At 38.4% G+C, this 16,443-nt stretch overlaps 1 protein-coding gene and 1 pseudogene across 4 annotated transcripts in view; both read left to right on the top strand.

Annotated features, from left to right (window-relative positions):
• IGSF11 (immunoglobulin superfamily member 11) overlaps window positions 1-16,443 on the top strand; it is a 139,072-nt gene that overhangs the window by 106,919 nt on the left and 15,710 nt on the right. For all 4 annotated transcript variants that reach the window (XM_060298103.1, XM_060298102.1, XM_060298105.1 and 1 more), the window contains 2 exons: window positions 788-995; window positions 3,733-3,888. In XM_060298103.1, coding sequence (XP_060154086.1) covers window positions 788-995; window positions 3,733-3,888 — 364 coding nt within the window. The remainder of the gene's footprint in view (window positions 1-787; window positions 996-3,732; window positions 3,889-16,443) is intronic.
• LOC115853582 (tetratricopeptide repeat protein 19, mitochondrial pseudogene) lies at window positions 9,484-10,490 on the top strand (annotated as a pseudogene).

Here is a 16,443-nt window from a genome sequence, read left to right as displayed (position 1 = left end):
GTGAGCTATCATTTTGTGACCCAGTAAGCATGAGAATGGCAGTGTTAATTTTTTTTAACATTTTTTCTGGAATTAATTTTTGCACTGGTAAAAGTATCTATGAACTAATAGTAAGGTATCATAAAATGCACTTTCTATATTCTGTTGAGTTAGGTAAGGATACGATGTTATTCCAGTTTGGTATGTAAGAATTTAGAATCCCTGATATCACAGATAGGTGCTGTAGTACAAAGTTGGTGACCTAGAGGGGTGGGATAGGGAGGGTGGGAGGGAGGGGATATGGGGATATATGTATACATATAGCTGATTCACTTTGTCATGCAGCAGAAACTAACAGAACATTGTAAAGCAATTATACCCAATAGAGATGTTAATAAAATAAAATGAAAAAGAAAAAAGAAAGTCCAACAAATAATTAAAAAAAAAAAAGTTGGTGGCGCTTCCCTGGTGGTGCAGTGGTTGAGAGTCTGCCTGCCGATGCAGGGGACACGGGTTCATGCCCCAGTCCAGGAAGATCCCACATGCCGCGGAGCGGCTAGGCCCGTAAGCCATGGCTGCTGAGCCTGCGCGTCCGGAGCCTGTGCTCCGCAATGGGAGAGGTCACAACAGTGAGAGGCCTGCGAACTGCAAAAAAAAAAAAAAAAAAAAAAAAAAGTTGGTGACAACTCTAATATTAGAAATATAATTTTCCAATGTTTGGTATAGTCTGCTGTTTACTAGATAGTTATTGTTATGTGTCTAGAAGGAGATGCAGTGGCCAATTTATTTCTTTCGCTTTCCTTTGCAGGTCATTCTGTATCAAAGTGGACAGATGTTTGATGGTGCCCCCCGGTTCCATGGTAGGGTAGGATTTACAGGCACCATGCCAGCCACCAATGTCTCTATTTTCATTAACAACACCCAGCTATCAGATACAGGCACCTACCAGTGTTTGGTTAACAACCTTCCAGATAGAGGGGGCAGGAATATTGGGGTCACCGGTCTCACAGTTTTAGGTGAGTGACAGGAAAATGTTGCAACTACCTTGGCTTTACTTACGAATTTACTCTCAAGCATATTTACTTCTGCCAGTTTTTCTGTACTCTCTTTCTGCTTGTGTCCTTTTCCTGTCCTCTCTCCTTTCAGCTCCTTCTGGACTCTGCTTCTCCATGCTTCTTCCACATAGTCTCCCCACCCATTACTCCATTTCAGGTGGCTCTCGAAAGCTTACTTGTTAAATGACTTTTCCTCAAGGTGGAGAAAGGTGGTATAAAATACCATCAAAAGTGGCCTCTCACTTTTCCTAAGCTTTTATAGGATAGGACTTATTGTTGAGAGCAAATTAAATCAAGAACAATTGATTATAAGCAGGGAGCAGGGGTTTTAGCACACGTGAGAATAAATTTACTACTACTTCATATCTATGTAATGCTGAGTAGGCCCCCGACAGTTCTAAGCTTTTGCCTCTTGTCCTGGAAGAATTTTAATAATACTCCCTTTTACTCTCAAAAGTATCCTTGTTTGAACGAGAAATTATATGATCAGTTTGGTCTTAATACCGAGATCAAATAGATTTAGAGTCTTTCCCAAGGTTTTATAGACCATGAACAACAATAAAGTTTAGCTTAAAATTTAGGTCTCTGTACTCAAACCAGTATTCTTTCTATTACACCATACAGATAGACTATCTCATGCTAAATTAAATTCATTCTGAGCACATTTTATTTCTCACTTGTGCTGCTTCTGAAATAAAGCGCTGCCTCCTAAATGGGTACTTGTGGTAGAAGTGGCTAAATTCAGCTCATCTGGGGAGGATGAGAAGTGCTTAGAGAAGCCTGATGCTCTGGACTGTCCTCCATCCTACTGAAGTCTCAGAATCGACTCCAGGATTCCTTGGTACATTCTCCCCCTTTTCCCTTCCACTGTTGAGTCACTTGAAGATACCAGTGTTGGGGGTTCTTGCCGTTTTCCTTCTTTGGGCAAGAAAATGCTATAGCCCTGGCGCCTTGTTCTCCCAGTCTTCAAACAGAATAAGAAAACCAAGGACAAGTGGGAGATTTCTGTCCTAGAACTATTATTCATTCAAGTATATTAAAATTATATAGACTTTAAAGCACTCTGAGTACTGAATAAAGAGTACTGTTGGAATTTAACATTATTTTGACGCTTACACCTGTAGTTCAGGTAGTGAGCTTCCCACATGATCCACATTTATTTTTTCATTTTTTAAAGGAAGAAAAAAACCCTGTAATTTATCTTATAGTTAGTACTACCTTCAAATAATTATTTTGGCTTTCCCCTCATAGCCTCATGATGTCAATGTTTAAAGCAGTAAATTGAGATTGGTTTATCCCATCACAGCAGTTAAGATTCCCTGAGATTTTTCAGTCTTTCTACCTAACCTTTTCATTGTTCTCTCTTCCCCCACCCATTTTCTTTGCTGGTTCCTGTGTGTAGTGCATTCATTTTCCACTCATTCATTCATTTTTGCAAGGTTGAACACATTTATTAAAAAGTCATTAGCATTACAAGTGCATCATCACTTGTATTTAAACTCTACTGTATGCATTATCAAATATGGGAATCCAAGCCATGGGCTTAGTTTATATTTTTATTTGCTTGCTTTTTCACTATAAACTATCACCTTCTTCCTTTAGTATTCTTTTGTTTTTTGTAATTTTTTGTTTCACATCCTTTGTGTCCTTATCTGTATTAATGATTATAAAATGTCCATTGCATTACTATCAAGTACTAGATACACTTGAACATTGCTCTGACTCCTCCCACCATAAAACAAGTTGGTATAATGTTGGCGTGTCTGGTTTTGTTTGTAAAGTAACAAAGAACTATGGTAAGGTGGTCTTAGGCGAGAGTAGCCGGCAGGGTAAGTGGATGCTGTTCCTTGAGATATCTTCTTTACGAGGGGGCTCTTTCATCAATTAAAAATTTTTAATTGTGGTAAAATATAACAAAATTTACCATCTTAGCCAACTTTTAAGTGAACAATTTAGTATAGTCACATTGTTGTGCAACCAATCTCCGGAACTTTCTTCAACTTACAAAAATAAAATTCTCCTCATTAAATGACATTTCTCCCTCAGCTCAGCAGCTGGAAACCACTGTTCTATTTTCTTTTTCTATGAATTTGAGTACCCTAGGTGCTGCATATAAGTGGAATCATACATTATTTGTCTTCTTATAACTGAATTATTTCACTTAGCATGTTCTCAAGGTTCATCCATGTTGTAGCGTGTGTCAGAATTTCCTTATCAAGGTTAAATAATATTCCATTGTATGTATACACTATATTTTGTTTATCCTTCCATCCCTCTATGGACACTTGGGTTGTTTCCGCCTTTCAGCTATTGTGAATAATGCTGCTCTGAACATGTGTGTATTCAGTAATGCTTTTAAAAGCAATATGTTGACATGAAGGATCTTAAGAATTCTTCGAATACTTCTTTGGAGGAAGAAGAGTGAAACTAAAGCCATAAGGTATCTTAAAAATATAATCAGAGGGTGTTGCCCCTTATACATATTTGCTCCCTGCCACCTGAAGTTGTAGGCCCTGCACCTATGGCCAAACTTGTGCATCATACATACCATTCACTGGCTTTGCTCATGAGGTAGTCTTCTGATATGTGTCCCCAAAACAGTGTTACCTGAGGTTCTAGTGCTGAATGTTGATGTCTCCTCTGTCATCACTTGACTCATGGTAAATGTATTCTTTATTGCTTACCCTTCCTATTATAGTTCCTCCTTCTGCCCCACACTGCCAAATACAAGGACCCCAGGATATTGGCAGCGATGTCATCCTGCTCTGTAGCTCAGAGGAAGGCACTCCTCGACCAACTTACCTTTGGGAGAAGCTAGACAGTAGCCTCCAACTACCCCCAACAGCCACTCAGGGTATGTACGGTGTTGCTTCGCCCATTTAATTCATTATCATGGAAAATTCTGACTCGCAGGCTCACAAAGTAATTGACTTTAATAGAGTTTGAAAAATAACACACTCTATTTGTAACTGCTGAAAAAGCTATCTGGATCGTTTTGTGTTTCTGACTTTAAAGAGAATAAAAATATCTCCTTTCATCTTCGCAATGCTGCGTTTATGAAATATATCTTATCCAGTGGTAACTATATATGGAAATTCTGTCTCTTTGTAGTGAAGACTTAAAATAGCTAATTGGTAGTTTCCTTGAATTGTTAACTGTAAGACAATCCTTGAAGTTTATAACTGAGAATCTACTTCCTACTTCAGAAAAAACTGCCTAATTTAGTATGAGAAACATCAGCATGGTCATGAGAGGGTTAATCATCCTGTTTTCAGCCTCAAGTCTAATTAGAGGAGGAAGATGGGAAAGAGAACAGGAAAAGGCCTCAGATCATGGGAGATCTAGGAGTTGATCACACCAGACAAGTAAAGATGGAGGAGGCATGAATATCACCAATGGTTTTCTGCATGTAAATCCAGCTGCTTAAATTGATATTAAAGGAAACACCCTTGAAAAATTGAGGAAAATTTATGAAATTACAGAATTATATATGTAATTTCTATTTCAAGAGAATAAAATTTAGCAGTCTTGTGTGTTGCATGATCTCTAATACAGAGCATGTCTCTTCTAGCATTCTCAGGGCAGATTTACAAATCTTAATTTAAGGAGTTGGCAGTTAATGGAGAGGTCCCAAACAACCTTAGTTATGCCTGATAAGTTTGAGTCATATTTTTGGTATAGACCTGTCATGGAAAGGAAAGTCCTAAGTTGTATGGTGAAGTTAGACATTAAAGAACCAGGATCACCAGCCTCTTAAGAGCTTTTAAGTTTCCTTTAAGAATCCCCACAGAAATTATTAATAGACCTTCCCATCACTTTTTAGTTAACTTAGCCCAGTATTATTTTTAAAAACTTCTTTTCAACATAATAACTTTTGGGTTACTCTAATAGTGATTACTGCAATGCTGTTGTTGCCTACTGATTTTTCATTGCTAGATGTTTTAGCCATACTGTGGGCTAAATAGTTTTTTGTGTTTTTTTTGGTGGACTAATCTGTTAATATTACCATTGTAAGTGGCATGTTTAAATTAGCTCTTGTCTTGAAATCCTGAAAACTATATTCAAGTTCTAGATTTTCCAGTAACTATTTCTGTGACAGTTCACCTCTTTGTTGCCTTGTTGTAAAATAAGGCGATTTAACAATATCATCTCCAAGTTCCTCTGTATCAGCATTAAGATTCTATGATTTAAAAAAAAAGATGGCGCCCCAGTGAGAGCCAGGCAGGGAGAGAAAGTCAGAGACGGTGCCCACCAGGCAGCAAATCTAGCTAAGTGCTACATCGGATGCCTGCCTCTCAGGCTGAAGCTCCAGGACAAGCAGACCAGCCTCCCTGACACGAGGTCTGGACAACCAGTGACTGCTTTGCACTGGTCTCTGGAGCAGCATTGCCTTTGAAGATATGTATGTGTTGCTAACAAATGACTGACTCTGGACCTGCACAATGGAAGCCACAGAATGAACAACATACCTGAACAAGTCACACTATCAGTTTTGTTGGAGAGACCTTCAAGATGGCGGAGGAGTAAGAGGTGGAGATCACCTTCCTCCACACAAATACATCAGAAATACAACTACATGTGGAACAACTCCTACAGAACACCTACTGAACGCTGGCAAAAGACCTCAGACTTCCCAAAAGCCGTGTGACTGACAGAGTCCTGGTGCTCTGGCCGGATGTCACGCCTGTGCCTCTGAGGTGGGAAAGCCGAGTTCAGGACATTGGTCCACAAGAGACCTCCCTTCTCCACGTAATATCACACAGCGAAAGCTCTCCCAGGGATCTCCATCTCAACGCTAAGACCCAGCTCCTCTCAACAACCAGCAAGCTCCAGTGCTGTACACCCCTTGCCAGACAACTAACAAGACTAGAACACAGCCCCACCCATTAGCAGAGAGGCTGCCTAAAATCATAATAAGATCACAGACACCGCAAAACACACCACCGGACACGGTCCTGCCCATGAGAAAGACAAGATCCAGCCTCATCCACCAGAACACAGGCACTAGTTCCCTCCACCAGGAAGCCTACACAACCCCCTGAACCAACTTTAGCCACTGGGGGCAGACACCAAAAACAATGGGAACTACGAACCTGCAGCCTGCAAAAAGGAGACCCCAAACACAGCAAGTTAAGCAAAATGAGAAGACAGAGAAACACACAGCAGATGAAGGAGCAAGGTATAAACCCACCTGACCAAACAAATGAAGAGGAAATAGGCAGTCACCTGACAAAGAATTCAGAGTAATGATAGTAAAGATGATTCAAACTCTTGAAAGTAGAATAGAGAAAATACAGGAAACGTTTAACAAGGACCTAGAAGAACTAAAGAGCAAACAAACAATGATGAACAACACAATAAATAATATTAAAAATTCTCTAGAAGGAATAAATAGCAGAATAACTGAGGCAAAAGAATGGATAAGTGACCTGGAAGATAAAATAATGGAAATAACTACTGCAGAGCAGAATAAAGAAAAAAGAATGAAAAGAATTGAGGACAGTCTCAGAGACCTCTGGGACAACATTAAACGCATCAACATTCGAATTATAGGGGTCCCAGAAGAAGAAGAGAAAAAGAAAGGGACTGAGAAAATATTTGAAGATTATAGTTTAACACTTCCCTAATATGGGAAAGGAAATAGTCAATCAAGTCCAGGAAGCACAGAGAGTCCCATACCAGATAAATCCAAGGAGAAACACGCCAAGACACATATTAATCAAACTATCAAAAATTAAACACAAAGAGAAAACATTAAAAGCAACAAGGGAAAAACAGCAAATAACACACAAGGGAATCCCCATAAGGTTAACAGCTGATCTTTCAGCAGAAACTCTGCAAGCCAGAAGGGAGTGACAGGATGTATTTAAAGTGTTGAAAGGGAAAAACCTACAACCAAGATTACTCTACTCAGCAACGATCTCATTCAGATTCGACAGAGAAATTAAAACCTTTACAGACAAGCAAAAGCTAAGAGAATTCAGCACCACCAAACCAGCTTTACAACAAATGCTAAAGGAACTTCTCTAGGCACGAAACACAAGAGAAGAAAAAGACCTACAAAAACAAACCCAAAGCAATTAAGAAAATGGTAATAGGAACATACATATCAATAACTACCTTAAATGTAAATGGATTAAATGCTGCAACCAAAAGACATAGACTGGCTGAATGGATACAAAAACAAGACCCATATATATGCTGTCTACGACAGACCCACTTAAGACCTATGGACACATACAGACTGAAAGTGAGGGGATGGAAAAAGATATTCCATGCAAATGGAAATCAAAAGAAAGCTGGAATAGCAATTCTCATATCAGACAAAATAGACTTTAAAGCAAAGACAATTACAAGAGACAAAGAAGGACACTACATAATGTTCAAGGGATCAATCCAAGAAGAAGATATAACAATTATAAATATTTATGCACCCAACATAGGAGCACCTCAATACATAAGGCAAATGCTAACAGCCATAAAAGGGGAAATCGACAGTAACACAATCATGGTAGGGGACTTTAACACCCCACTTTCACCAATGGACAGATCATCCAAAATGAAAATAAATAAGGAAACACAAGCTTTAAATGATACATTAAACAAGATGGACTTAGTTGATATTTATAGGACATCCCATCCAAAAACAACAGAATACACTTTCTTCTCAAATGCTGATGGAACATTCTCCAGGATAGATCATATCTTGGGTCACAAATCAACCCTTAGTAAATTTAAGAAAATTGAAATCGTATCAAGTATCTTTTCTGACCATAACGCTATGAGACTAGATATCAGTTACAGGAAAAAAATCTGTAAAAAATACAAACATATGGAGGCTAAACAATACACTACTTAATAACCAAGAGATCACTGAAGAAATCAAAGAGGAAATCAAAAAATACCTAGAAACAAATGACAAGGAAAACACGATGACCCAAAACCTATGGGATGCAGCAAAAGCAGTTTTAAGAGGGAAGTTTATAGCAATACAATCCTACCTTAAGAAACAAGAAACATCTCAAATAAACAACCTAACCTTGCACCTAAAGCAATCAGAGAAAGAATGACAAAAAAACCCAAAGTTAGCAGAAGGAGAGAAATCATGAAGATCAGATCAGAAATAAATGAAAAAGAAATGAAGGAAACGATAGCAACGATCAATAAAATTAAAAGCTGGTTCTTTGAGAAGATAAACAAAATTGATGAACCATAAGCCAGACTCATCAAGAAAAAAATGGAGAAGACTCAAATCAATAGAGTTAGAAATGAAAAAGGGGAAGTAACAACCGACACTGCAGAAATACAAGGATCATGAGAGATTACTACAAGCAACTATATGCCAATAAAACGGACAACCTGGAGGAAATGGACAAATTCTTATAAAAGCACATCCATCTGAGACTGAACTAGGAAGAAATAGAAAATATAAACAGACCAATCACAAGCACTGAAATTGAGACTTGGTTAAAAATCTTCCAACAAACAAAAGTCCAGGACCACATGGCTTCACAGGCGAATTCTATCTAACATTTAGAGAAGAGCTAACACCCATCCTCTCAAACTCTTCCAGAATATAGCAGAAGGAGGAACACTCCCAAACTCATTCTTTGAGGCCAGCATCACCCTGATACCAAAACCAGACAAAGATGTCACAAAGGAAGAAAACTACAGGCCAATATCACTGATGAACATAGATGTAAAAATCCTCAACAAAATACTAGCAAACAGAATCCAACAACACATTAAAAGGATCATACACTATGATCAAGTGGGGTTTATCCCAGGAATGCAAGGATTCTTCAATATATGCAAATCAATCAATGTGATACACCATATTAACAAATAGAAGGATGTGAACCGTATGATCATCTCAATAGATGCAGAAAATGCTTTTGACAAAATTCAGCACCCATTTATGATAAAAACTCTCCAGAAAGTAGGCATAGAGGGAACTTGCCTCAACATAATAAAGGCCATATATGACAAACCCACAGCCAACATCATTCTGAATGGTGAAAAACTGAAAGCATTTCCTCTAAGATCAGGAAAAAGACAAGGTTGTCCACTCTCACCACTATTATTCAACATAGTTTTGGAAGTTTTAGCCACAGCAATCAGAGAAGAAAAAGAAATAAAAGGAATCCAAATTGGGAAAGAAGAAGTAAAGCTGTCACTGTTTGCAGATGACATGATACTATACATAGAGACTCCTAAAGATGCTACCAGAAAACTACTAGAGCTAATCAACGAATTTGGTAAAGTAGCAGGATACAAAATTAATGCAGAAATCTCTTGCATTCCTATACACTAATGATGAAAAATCTGAAAGAGCAATTAAGGAAACACTCCCATTTAGCATTGCAACAAAAAGAATAAAATACCTAGGAATAAACCTACCTAAGGAGACAAAAGACTTGTGTGCAGAAAACTATGACACTGATGAAAGAAATGAAAGATTATACAAACAGATGGAGAGATACACCACATTCTTGTATTGGAAGAATCCAAGTCATTGTGAAAATGACTGTACTACCCAAAGCAATCTACAGATTCAGTGCAATCCCTATCAAACTACCAATGGCATTTTTCACAGAACTAGAACAAAAAATTTCAGTTTCACAACTGCTGCGGCTGGCAGTTGTGCATCATGAAAGATGAGCCAGAAGAGGCGAAGCTAATTTTGCATGATGCTCTTCATCTTGCCTATAAGAGTGATAACAAGACGGCCATCACTTACATTTATGATTTGATGGCCAGCTTATCATTTTTACGGGGTCAGCTTGAAAATGCGGAAAAACTTTTTAGAGCAACAATGAGTTACTTGCTTGGAGGGGCCATGCAACAGGAAGACAATGCAATAATAGAAATCTCTCTAAAGCTGGCCACTATTTATACTGCTCAGAATAGACAGGAATTGGTTCTTGCTGGCTATAATTCTGCATTTCAGCTATAGAGGAAAAAATTGAAAGAGAAAACGAATTATCAGAAGACACTTTGTCAGTGTAAGAGAAAGCCAACGCCCATCTCCTCTTGGGCATGTGCCTAGACACCTATGCCCGCTACCTTCTGTTCTCCAAGCAGCCATCACAGGCGCAGAGGATGTATGAAGAAGCTTTACAGATCTCTGAAGAAATACTAGGAGAAAGACACCCACAGACCATTGTGCTGCTGAGTGACCTGGCTACCACCCTGGATGCACAGGGCCGCTCTGATGAGGCCTGTGTTCACGCACAGAGGGCGTCAGACCTGGCGAGACAGGTGGAGCACCCTGAGCTCCAAGTGCTGCTCAGTAATCTGGCTGCAGCCCTGATGCACAGAGAATGATATGCACAAGCGGAAGAGATCTACTAGGAAGCACTGAAGTGAGCAAAGCTGAAAAGAGATGAGGTTTCTGCGCAGCACATCAGGGAAGAGCTGGCTGAGATGTCAAGAAAAAGGAGACCTTTGTTGTAGCCTTACCAAGCTCTAGACCCCTTTTTGTTGTAGGGAACGCCTAGTAACACCTCTTATTCCAGTCCCAGCGGCACCATAATCATTGGCTTAAATCCTTTGTCCTTGATACTCAAGTTCCCTCAACTTAGCCTTGGTGGAGGACAAGCTGTATACACTGTATACACGGTCACTTCTGTTGTGCAAAGAAAACTTTGACTCCCACCTGATACTGCTTCTAAGGACAGGTGTCAGTTGTTGCTTTCCATTGTAACATGGTTGGTTAGGTGCTGTCCATGCTGGTCCGAGTATAGCTCTAGATTAAGAGACGCCAGTTTCCCTCTGGGGTAGAGTCTGGTATTTCAGCCAGGCGTCTCTCCCATAAGATTTCTGTCCACCGATTTGCTGCCTTCTCTTATTTTATCAATACCTGGCAGACCAGAGCTACCGGTCTCATGGCAAAGGGGGATGACAGTGAGTTATTTTCTCTTATCATCTATCTCCTGAAGCCCAGTGTGGGATTTAATGCATACAAAAGTAATATCTTGGCCTGCCACCAGCATCCAGCATGAAGTTTTAAAGTGGGATTAGGCACTTGAAAGTATAGTGCCCATTTGATTATAAATAAAAGTGAACTGTATGTTTTTGTATGTATCTGGTTATATACAACTATGAAAAAAGGAGGGCAAGGAATGACGACCTCCTGCATCCCTGCCCTCTGAGCATTCACTCCTCTGCATCCAGTCACAGGTGTCCCCAAACCCTCTGACTCCGAGTGGGGCCCTATAGGTGTAGTGTTGAAAGCTTCCCAGTCACTCTGATGTGTCCTACTGGTGCTGTAGAAGAACCAGTGCCCTGGACCCTAGCTCTGGCTTTTGGAGTTTGGGTCTTAGTATCTTCGTGTGTAGTGAGATTGTCTCTTAGTCCTGGGAGAATGCATTTGGTGGATGACCTTGCCTGGATAGGCTGCTATGTTGAGAGCTTTATCACACTGCCTCAGAGTGTGTAAAGTACACAACACAGGGGGCATCGATGATGTTTTCACCCCAGCAGTTCTGCAGTTCTTCTAGGTACCATGAAGGAACCCTGTTGTTGCTGATATGCCTTTGCGGGGGGTGGGGGTGGGCAGGATAAACTGAAGTTTGGGTTCCTATGTACATACTGGGAGAACCCTTTCATAATAAACTAGACACTCTGCAATAAAATAAATAAATAAATAAAATAAAATAAAATTATGTTGCAATAAAAGTTACCAAAAAGTTGTCCTCATATAGTTTACATGTGGATACTAGATATTGAGTAAATTTAGAACCAGCATCCTGTGGAGGTATACTTTGATTTTATACAGAGGAATAATACAGTGGATTTAGCATTGTTCTTTTGGTATATAAAACTTTGAATTCTAAAATAAATGAAAACTATGTTTGATGGATATTATCTGAAGCAAAATATAGCAGTCTGGGCAGTGTTTCATTAGGCCTGTATAGTTGGCCCAGGTCCCATTAAGTGGAAACATAATGCATGAGACAGTTCATCAGCCTCTGCATCAGTGGGTTCTCAACCGGGGACAGTTTAATTTGGCAGTGTCTGGAGACATTTTCGGTTGTCACAGCTGGGAGGAAGGTGCTACTGGCAGCTAGTAGGTAGAGGCCAGGGATGCTGCTGAACATCGTATATGCACAGGTCAGCCCCCACAATAAAGAATTATCAGCCCCAAATGTCAACAAGTGAATTAAATTAATAGATTTTTCAAACATTGAAACACCCTTGCATTTCTGGAATAAAGTCTGTTTGTGATTAGTTTTTAATAAATTGCTAATACGCAGTATGCCAATTTTTTTTTTTTTTTTTGCGGTACGCGGGCCCCTCACTGTTGTGGCCTCTCCTGTTGTGGAGCACAGGCTCCGGACGTGCAGGCTCAGCGGCCATGGCTCACGGGCCCAGCCGCTCCGCGGCATGTGGGATCTTCCCGGACCGGGGCACAAACCTGTGTCCCCTGCATCGGTAGGCGAACTTTCAACCACTGCACCACCAGGGGAGCCCAATATGCTAATATTTTAATAGAACTTTCTCATCTGTGATCATAAGTGAGAATGGCCCATATTTTTCTGTCTTGTGTTATCCTTGGTTGAGCTTTAGTATCAGATGATAAAATGAGTTGGGCAGTTCTTCCTCTTTTTCTGTTCTCTGAAACACTACGAATAAGACAGTTGTTTTAGGACAAAGAAGACAGTGTGTTTGGCATGGAGTAAGCAAGGCAGAGAATAGTAGGAGCTATTTTGTCCACTTACAGGTGCTACAATGGGGGTATGTATACATATATATTTCTTAAAATTTATATTTGTTAATCATATTATTCAAATACTTTATATCTTTACCAATATTTTATTTGTTTCAGCTAGTATTTTATGTGAGAGATTTGTTTAAAAATCACATATTAGGATTGTGGATTTGTCAATTGTGCCTTCTTTTTTTTAACCTATCCTGGGCCTCTGTTGCTCATAGGTTGTTATATCTCACTGATTCTCTATGCTTAATATGCATTTTTGTGTTATTTTAACTGATATTAAAACCCCTGTAGTGGCTTTCTTTGGTTAATTCTTACTGTTATGTTTCTCTTTTATGGTTCATTTACTTTTGGATTTCCATGCTTTATGTTTTAGGTGTATCTCTTGTAAACAGTATGTCTGGATCTAGTTTGGTTTCCAGTCTACAATCTGAGAACATTTTTCCTTTGATTGAGTCCATTTACATTAATTTTGATAATGGATATACTTAAGTTAATTTCTGATACCATATTTTATGTTTTTTATTTACCCAGCTTTTTCTTTTACACCCTATCCCATACCTTCTACTGCTTATTTCAATGTTCTTTATAAATTATGCATTTTTCCTTCATGGTTCCTAAGAGATCTTCTGTTGTCCTTATCCTTTCATAATTTAGTGCAGCGAAAAGGGATGATTAACTCTCCTGCTTGCTTGAGAACTCTGTGCAGAACCTGGTATGGAGATCATAGATGGAACATCTTAACTATCACTGTAGTCCAAGACTATCGTGTTACAAGGGAGGAGACTGAGGCCCAGAGAGGATACCAGGTTTGCCCAAAGTCCACTGATAGAAAGCACTCCCATTCTCCTGCCAGGCTGGGCAGCCTCAGGAATCTTGATTCTCCTTCTTGAACTCCCACTCTGTTTCCCTTCCCAGTGAGAGTGTGTCCATTTTTCTCTCATGGGGAGCAGAAAAGTCTTCAGCCACTTAATTTGCCCAATAAACAGGGGCTTATTTCTTCTTCATCGAGATGTTATTCTGACCAAAGATAAGATTTCCCCTTTGTTTTGCCCTCAGACATAAAGAAGCTAGTCCTATGCAGTGTTCATTACTCCCTCTTCTGAAAAAATTAAATATGAGCGATTATCATAACTGTATTCATTTGTTAATACATTCATCCATTCTTTTAGTGTGTGTGTGTGTGTGTGTGTGTGTGTGTGTGTGTGTCTACACATACACAGACACAACACTTATTCTGTGCAACTGCTTTAGGGTAGAGTGTTGGGGAAGGTAAAGGAATATAAAAATAAAGAGATATATCTCCATTCTAGAGTTCACTGTCTAATGGGGGAGTCCAATATAAAGAGATAACTACAGTGCTATGTATTTAATGCTATAAAAGTGTTTATAGTGCTATAAAGTTAAAATGATAGAAGTATTAATTCTCCCTGAAGAGGTTAGGAAGGACTTTATAGGGAATGAAATTCCTGAGAAGAAAAGGATCTTAAGGGATGAGTAGATGTTTTACCAGGTAAAAGTGGTTATTATCAATAGAGAGAACCATGCATGCAAAATCTTACAAGCATAAAAGTTTGACCTTTTTTTGAAGTATAGTTGATTTACAATGTTATATTAGTTTCAGATATACAACATAGTGATTCAATATTTTTATAGATTATACTCCATTTAAAGTTATTGTAAAATATTGGCTATATTTCCTGTGTTATACATTACATCATTATATCTTATTTTTTTTTATACCTTGTAGTTTGTACCTCTTAATTCCCTTCCCCTTCCTTGACCCTCCACCAACCACTTTCCCCACTGTTAACCCCTAGTTTGTTCTCTGTATCTCTGAGTCTGTTTTGTTATGTTCATTCATTTGTTTTATTTTTTAGATTCCATATATAAGTGAAAGCATACAGGTTTTGTCTTTCTCTGTCTGACTTACCTCACTGAACAATACCCTCCAGGCCCATCCATGTTGTTGCAAATGGCACAATTTCAATCTTTTTTATGGATGAGTATTCCTGTGTGTGTGTGTGTGTGTGTGTGTGTGTGTGTGTGTGTATTCCCCCCGCCACATCTTCTTTATCCTTTCATCTGTTGATGGACATTTAGGTTGCTTCCATATTTTGGCTATTGTAAATAATGCTGCTATGAACATTAGGTTGCATACATCTTTTTGAATTTATGTTTTCATTTTCTTTGGATATATACCCAGCAGTGGAATTGCTGGATCATATGGAAGTTCTATTTTCAGTTTCTTTGAAAAACCTCCATGCTGTTATGCATAGTGGGTATAAAAATTTACATTCCCACTGACAGTGTATGTTCCCTTTTCTCTATATCCTTGCCAACATTTATTATTTGTTGTCTTTTTTACAGTAGCAATTCTGACAGTGTGAAGTGATAGCTCGTTATGCTTTCAATTTGCATTTCCCTGATGACTAGCAATGTTGAACATATTTTCATATGTCTGTTGGCCATCTGTATGTCTTCTTTGGAAAAATGTCTAGTCAGGTCTTCTGCCCAATTTTTAACCAGGTTCTTTGCTTTTTAGATATTGAGGTGTATGAACTGTTTATGTATCTTGGATATTAATCCATTACCAGACATGTCATTTTCAAATATCTTCTCCCATTCAGTAGGTTATTTTTTTCATTTTGTATGTGGTTTCCTTCACTTTGTAAAAGCCTTTAAGCTTAATTAGATTCCATTTGTTTATTATTGCTTTTGCTTCCCTTGCCTAAAGAAACAGGTCCAAAAATATTGGTAACACTTATGTGAAAGAGTGTATTGCCTATGTTTTTTTCTAGGAGTTTTATAGTTTTCAATCTTACATTTAAGTCTTTAATCCACTTTGAATTTATTTTTGTATGTGGTGTGAGAAAATGTTCTAATTTCATCTTTTTACAGGTAGCTGTTCAGTTTTCCCAACACCACTCATTGAAGAGACTGACTTTTCCCATTGTATATTTTTGCCTCCTTTCTTGTAGATTAACTGACCCGTGTGTGCGTGAGTTTATTTCTGGACTCTCTATTCTGTTTCATTGATCTATGTGTCTGTTTTTTGTAACATACTGTTTTGATTACTGTAGCTTTGTAGTATATTCTGAAGTCAGGGAGGATTATACCTCCAGCTTTGTTTTTTTTTTTTCCCCCGAAGATTGCTTTGGATATTAGGGGTCTTTGGCAGTTCCATATGAATCTTAGGATCATTTGTTTTAGTTCTGTGAAAAATGTCATGGGTATTTTGATAGGGATTGCATTAAATCTGTAGATTGCTTTGGGTAGTATGGACATTTTAACAATATTAGTTCTTCCAATCCATGAACACAGGATATCTTTCCATATCTTTGTATCATCTTCAGTTTTCTTCATCAGTGTGTTATAGTTCTCTAAGTATAGGCCTTTCATCTCCTTGGTTAAATTTATTCCTAGGTATTTTATTCTTTTTGATATGATTGTAAATGGGATTCTTTCTTGTATTCCCTTTCTGATAGTTTATTATTGATGTATAGAAAAGAAGCAGATCTCTGTATATTGGTATTATATCATGCAACTTGATTAAATTCATTTATCAGTTTTAATAGTTTTTTGGTGGAGAATTTAGGGCTTTCTATATATAGCATTGTGTCATCTGCAAATAGTGACAGTTTTACTTCTTCCCTTTTTAAATTTTTATTATCTGATTGCTGTGGTTAG

This window comes from Globicephala melas, chromosome 4 (assembly GCF_963455315.2).
Source record: "Globicephala melas chromosome 4, mGloMel1.2, whole genome shotgun sequence".
Classification (NCBI taxonomy): Eukaryota; Metazoa; Chordata; class Mammalia; order Artiodactyla; family Delphinidae; genus Globicephala; species Globicephala melas.
The sequence above is the reverse complement of the archived record's forward strand: the minus strand, read 5'-3'. Positions and strand labels throughout refer to the sequence as shown.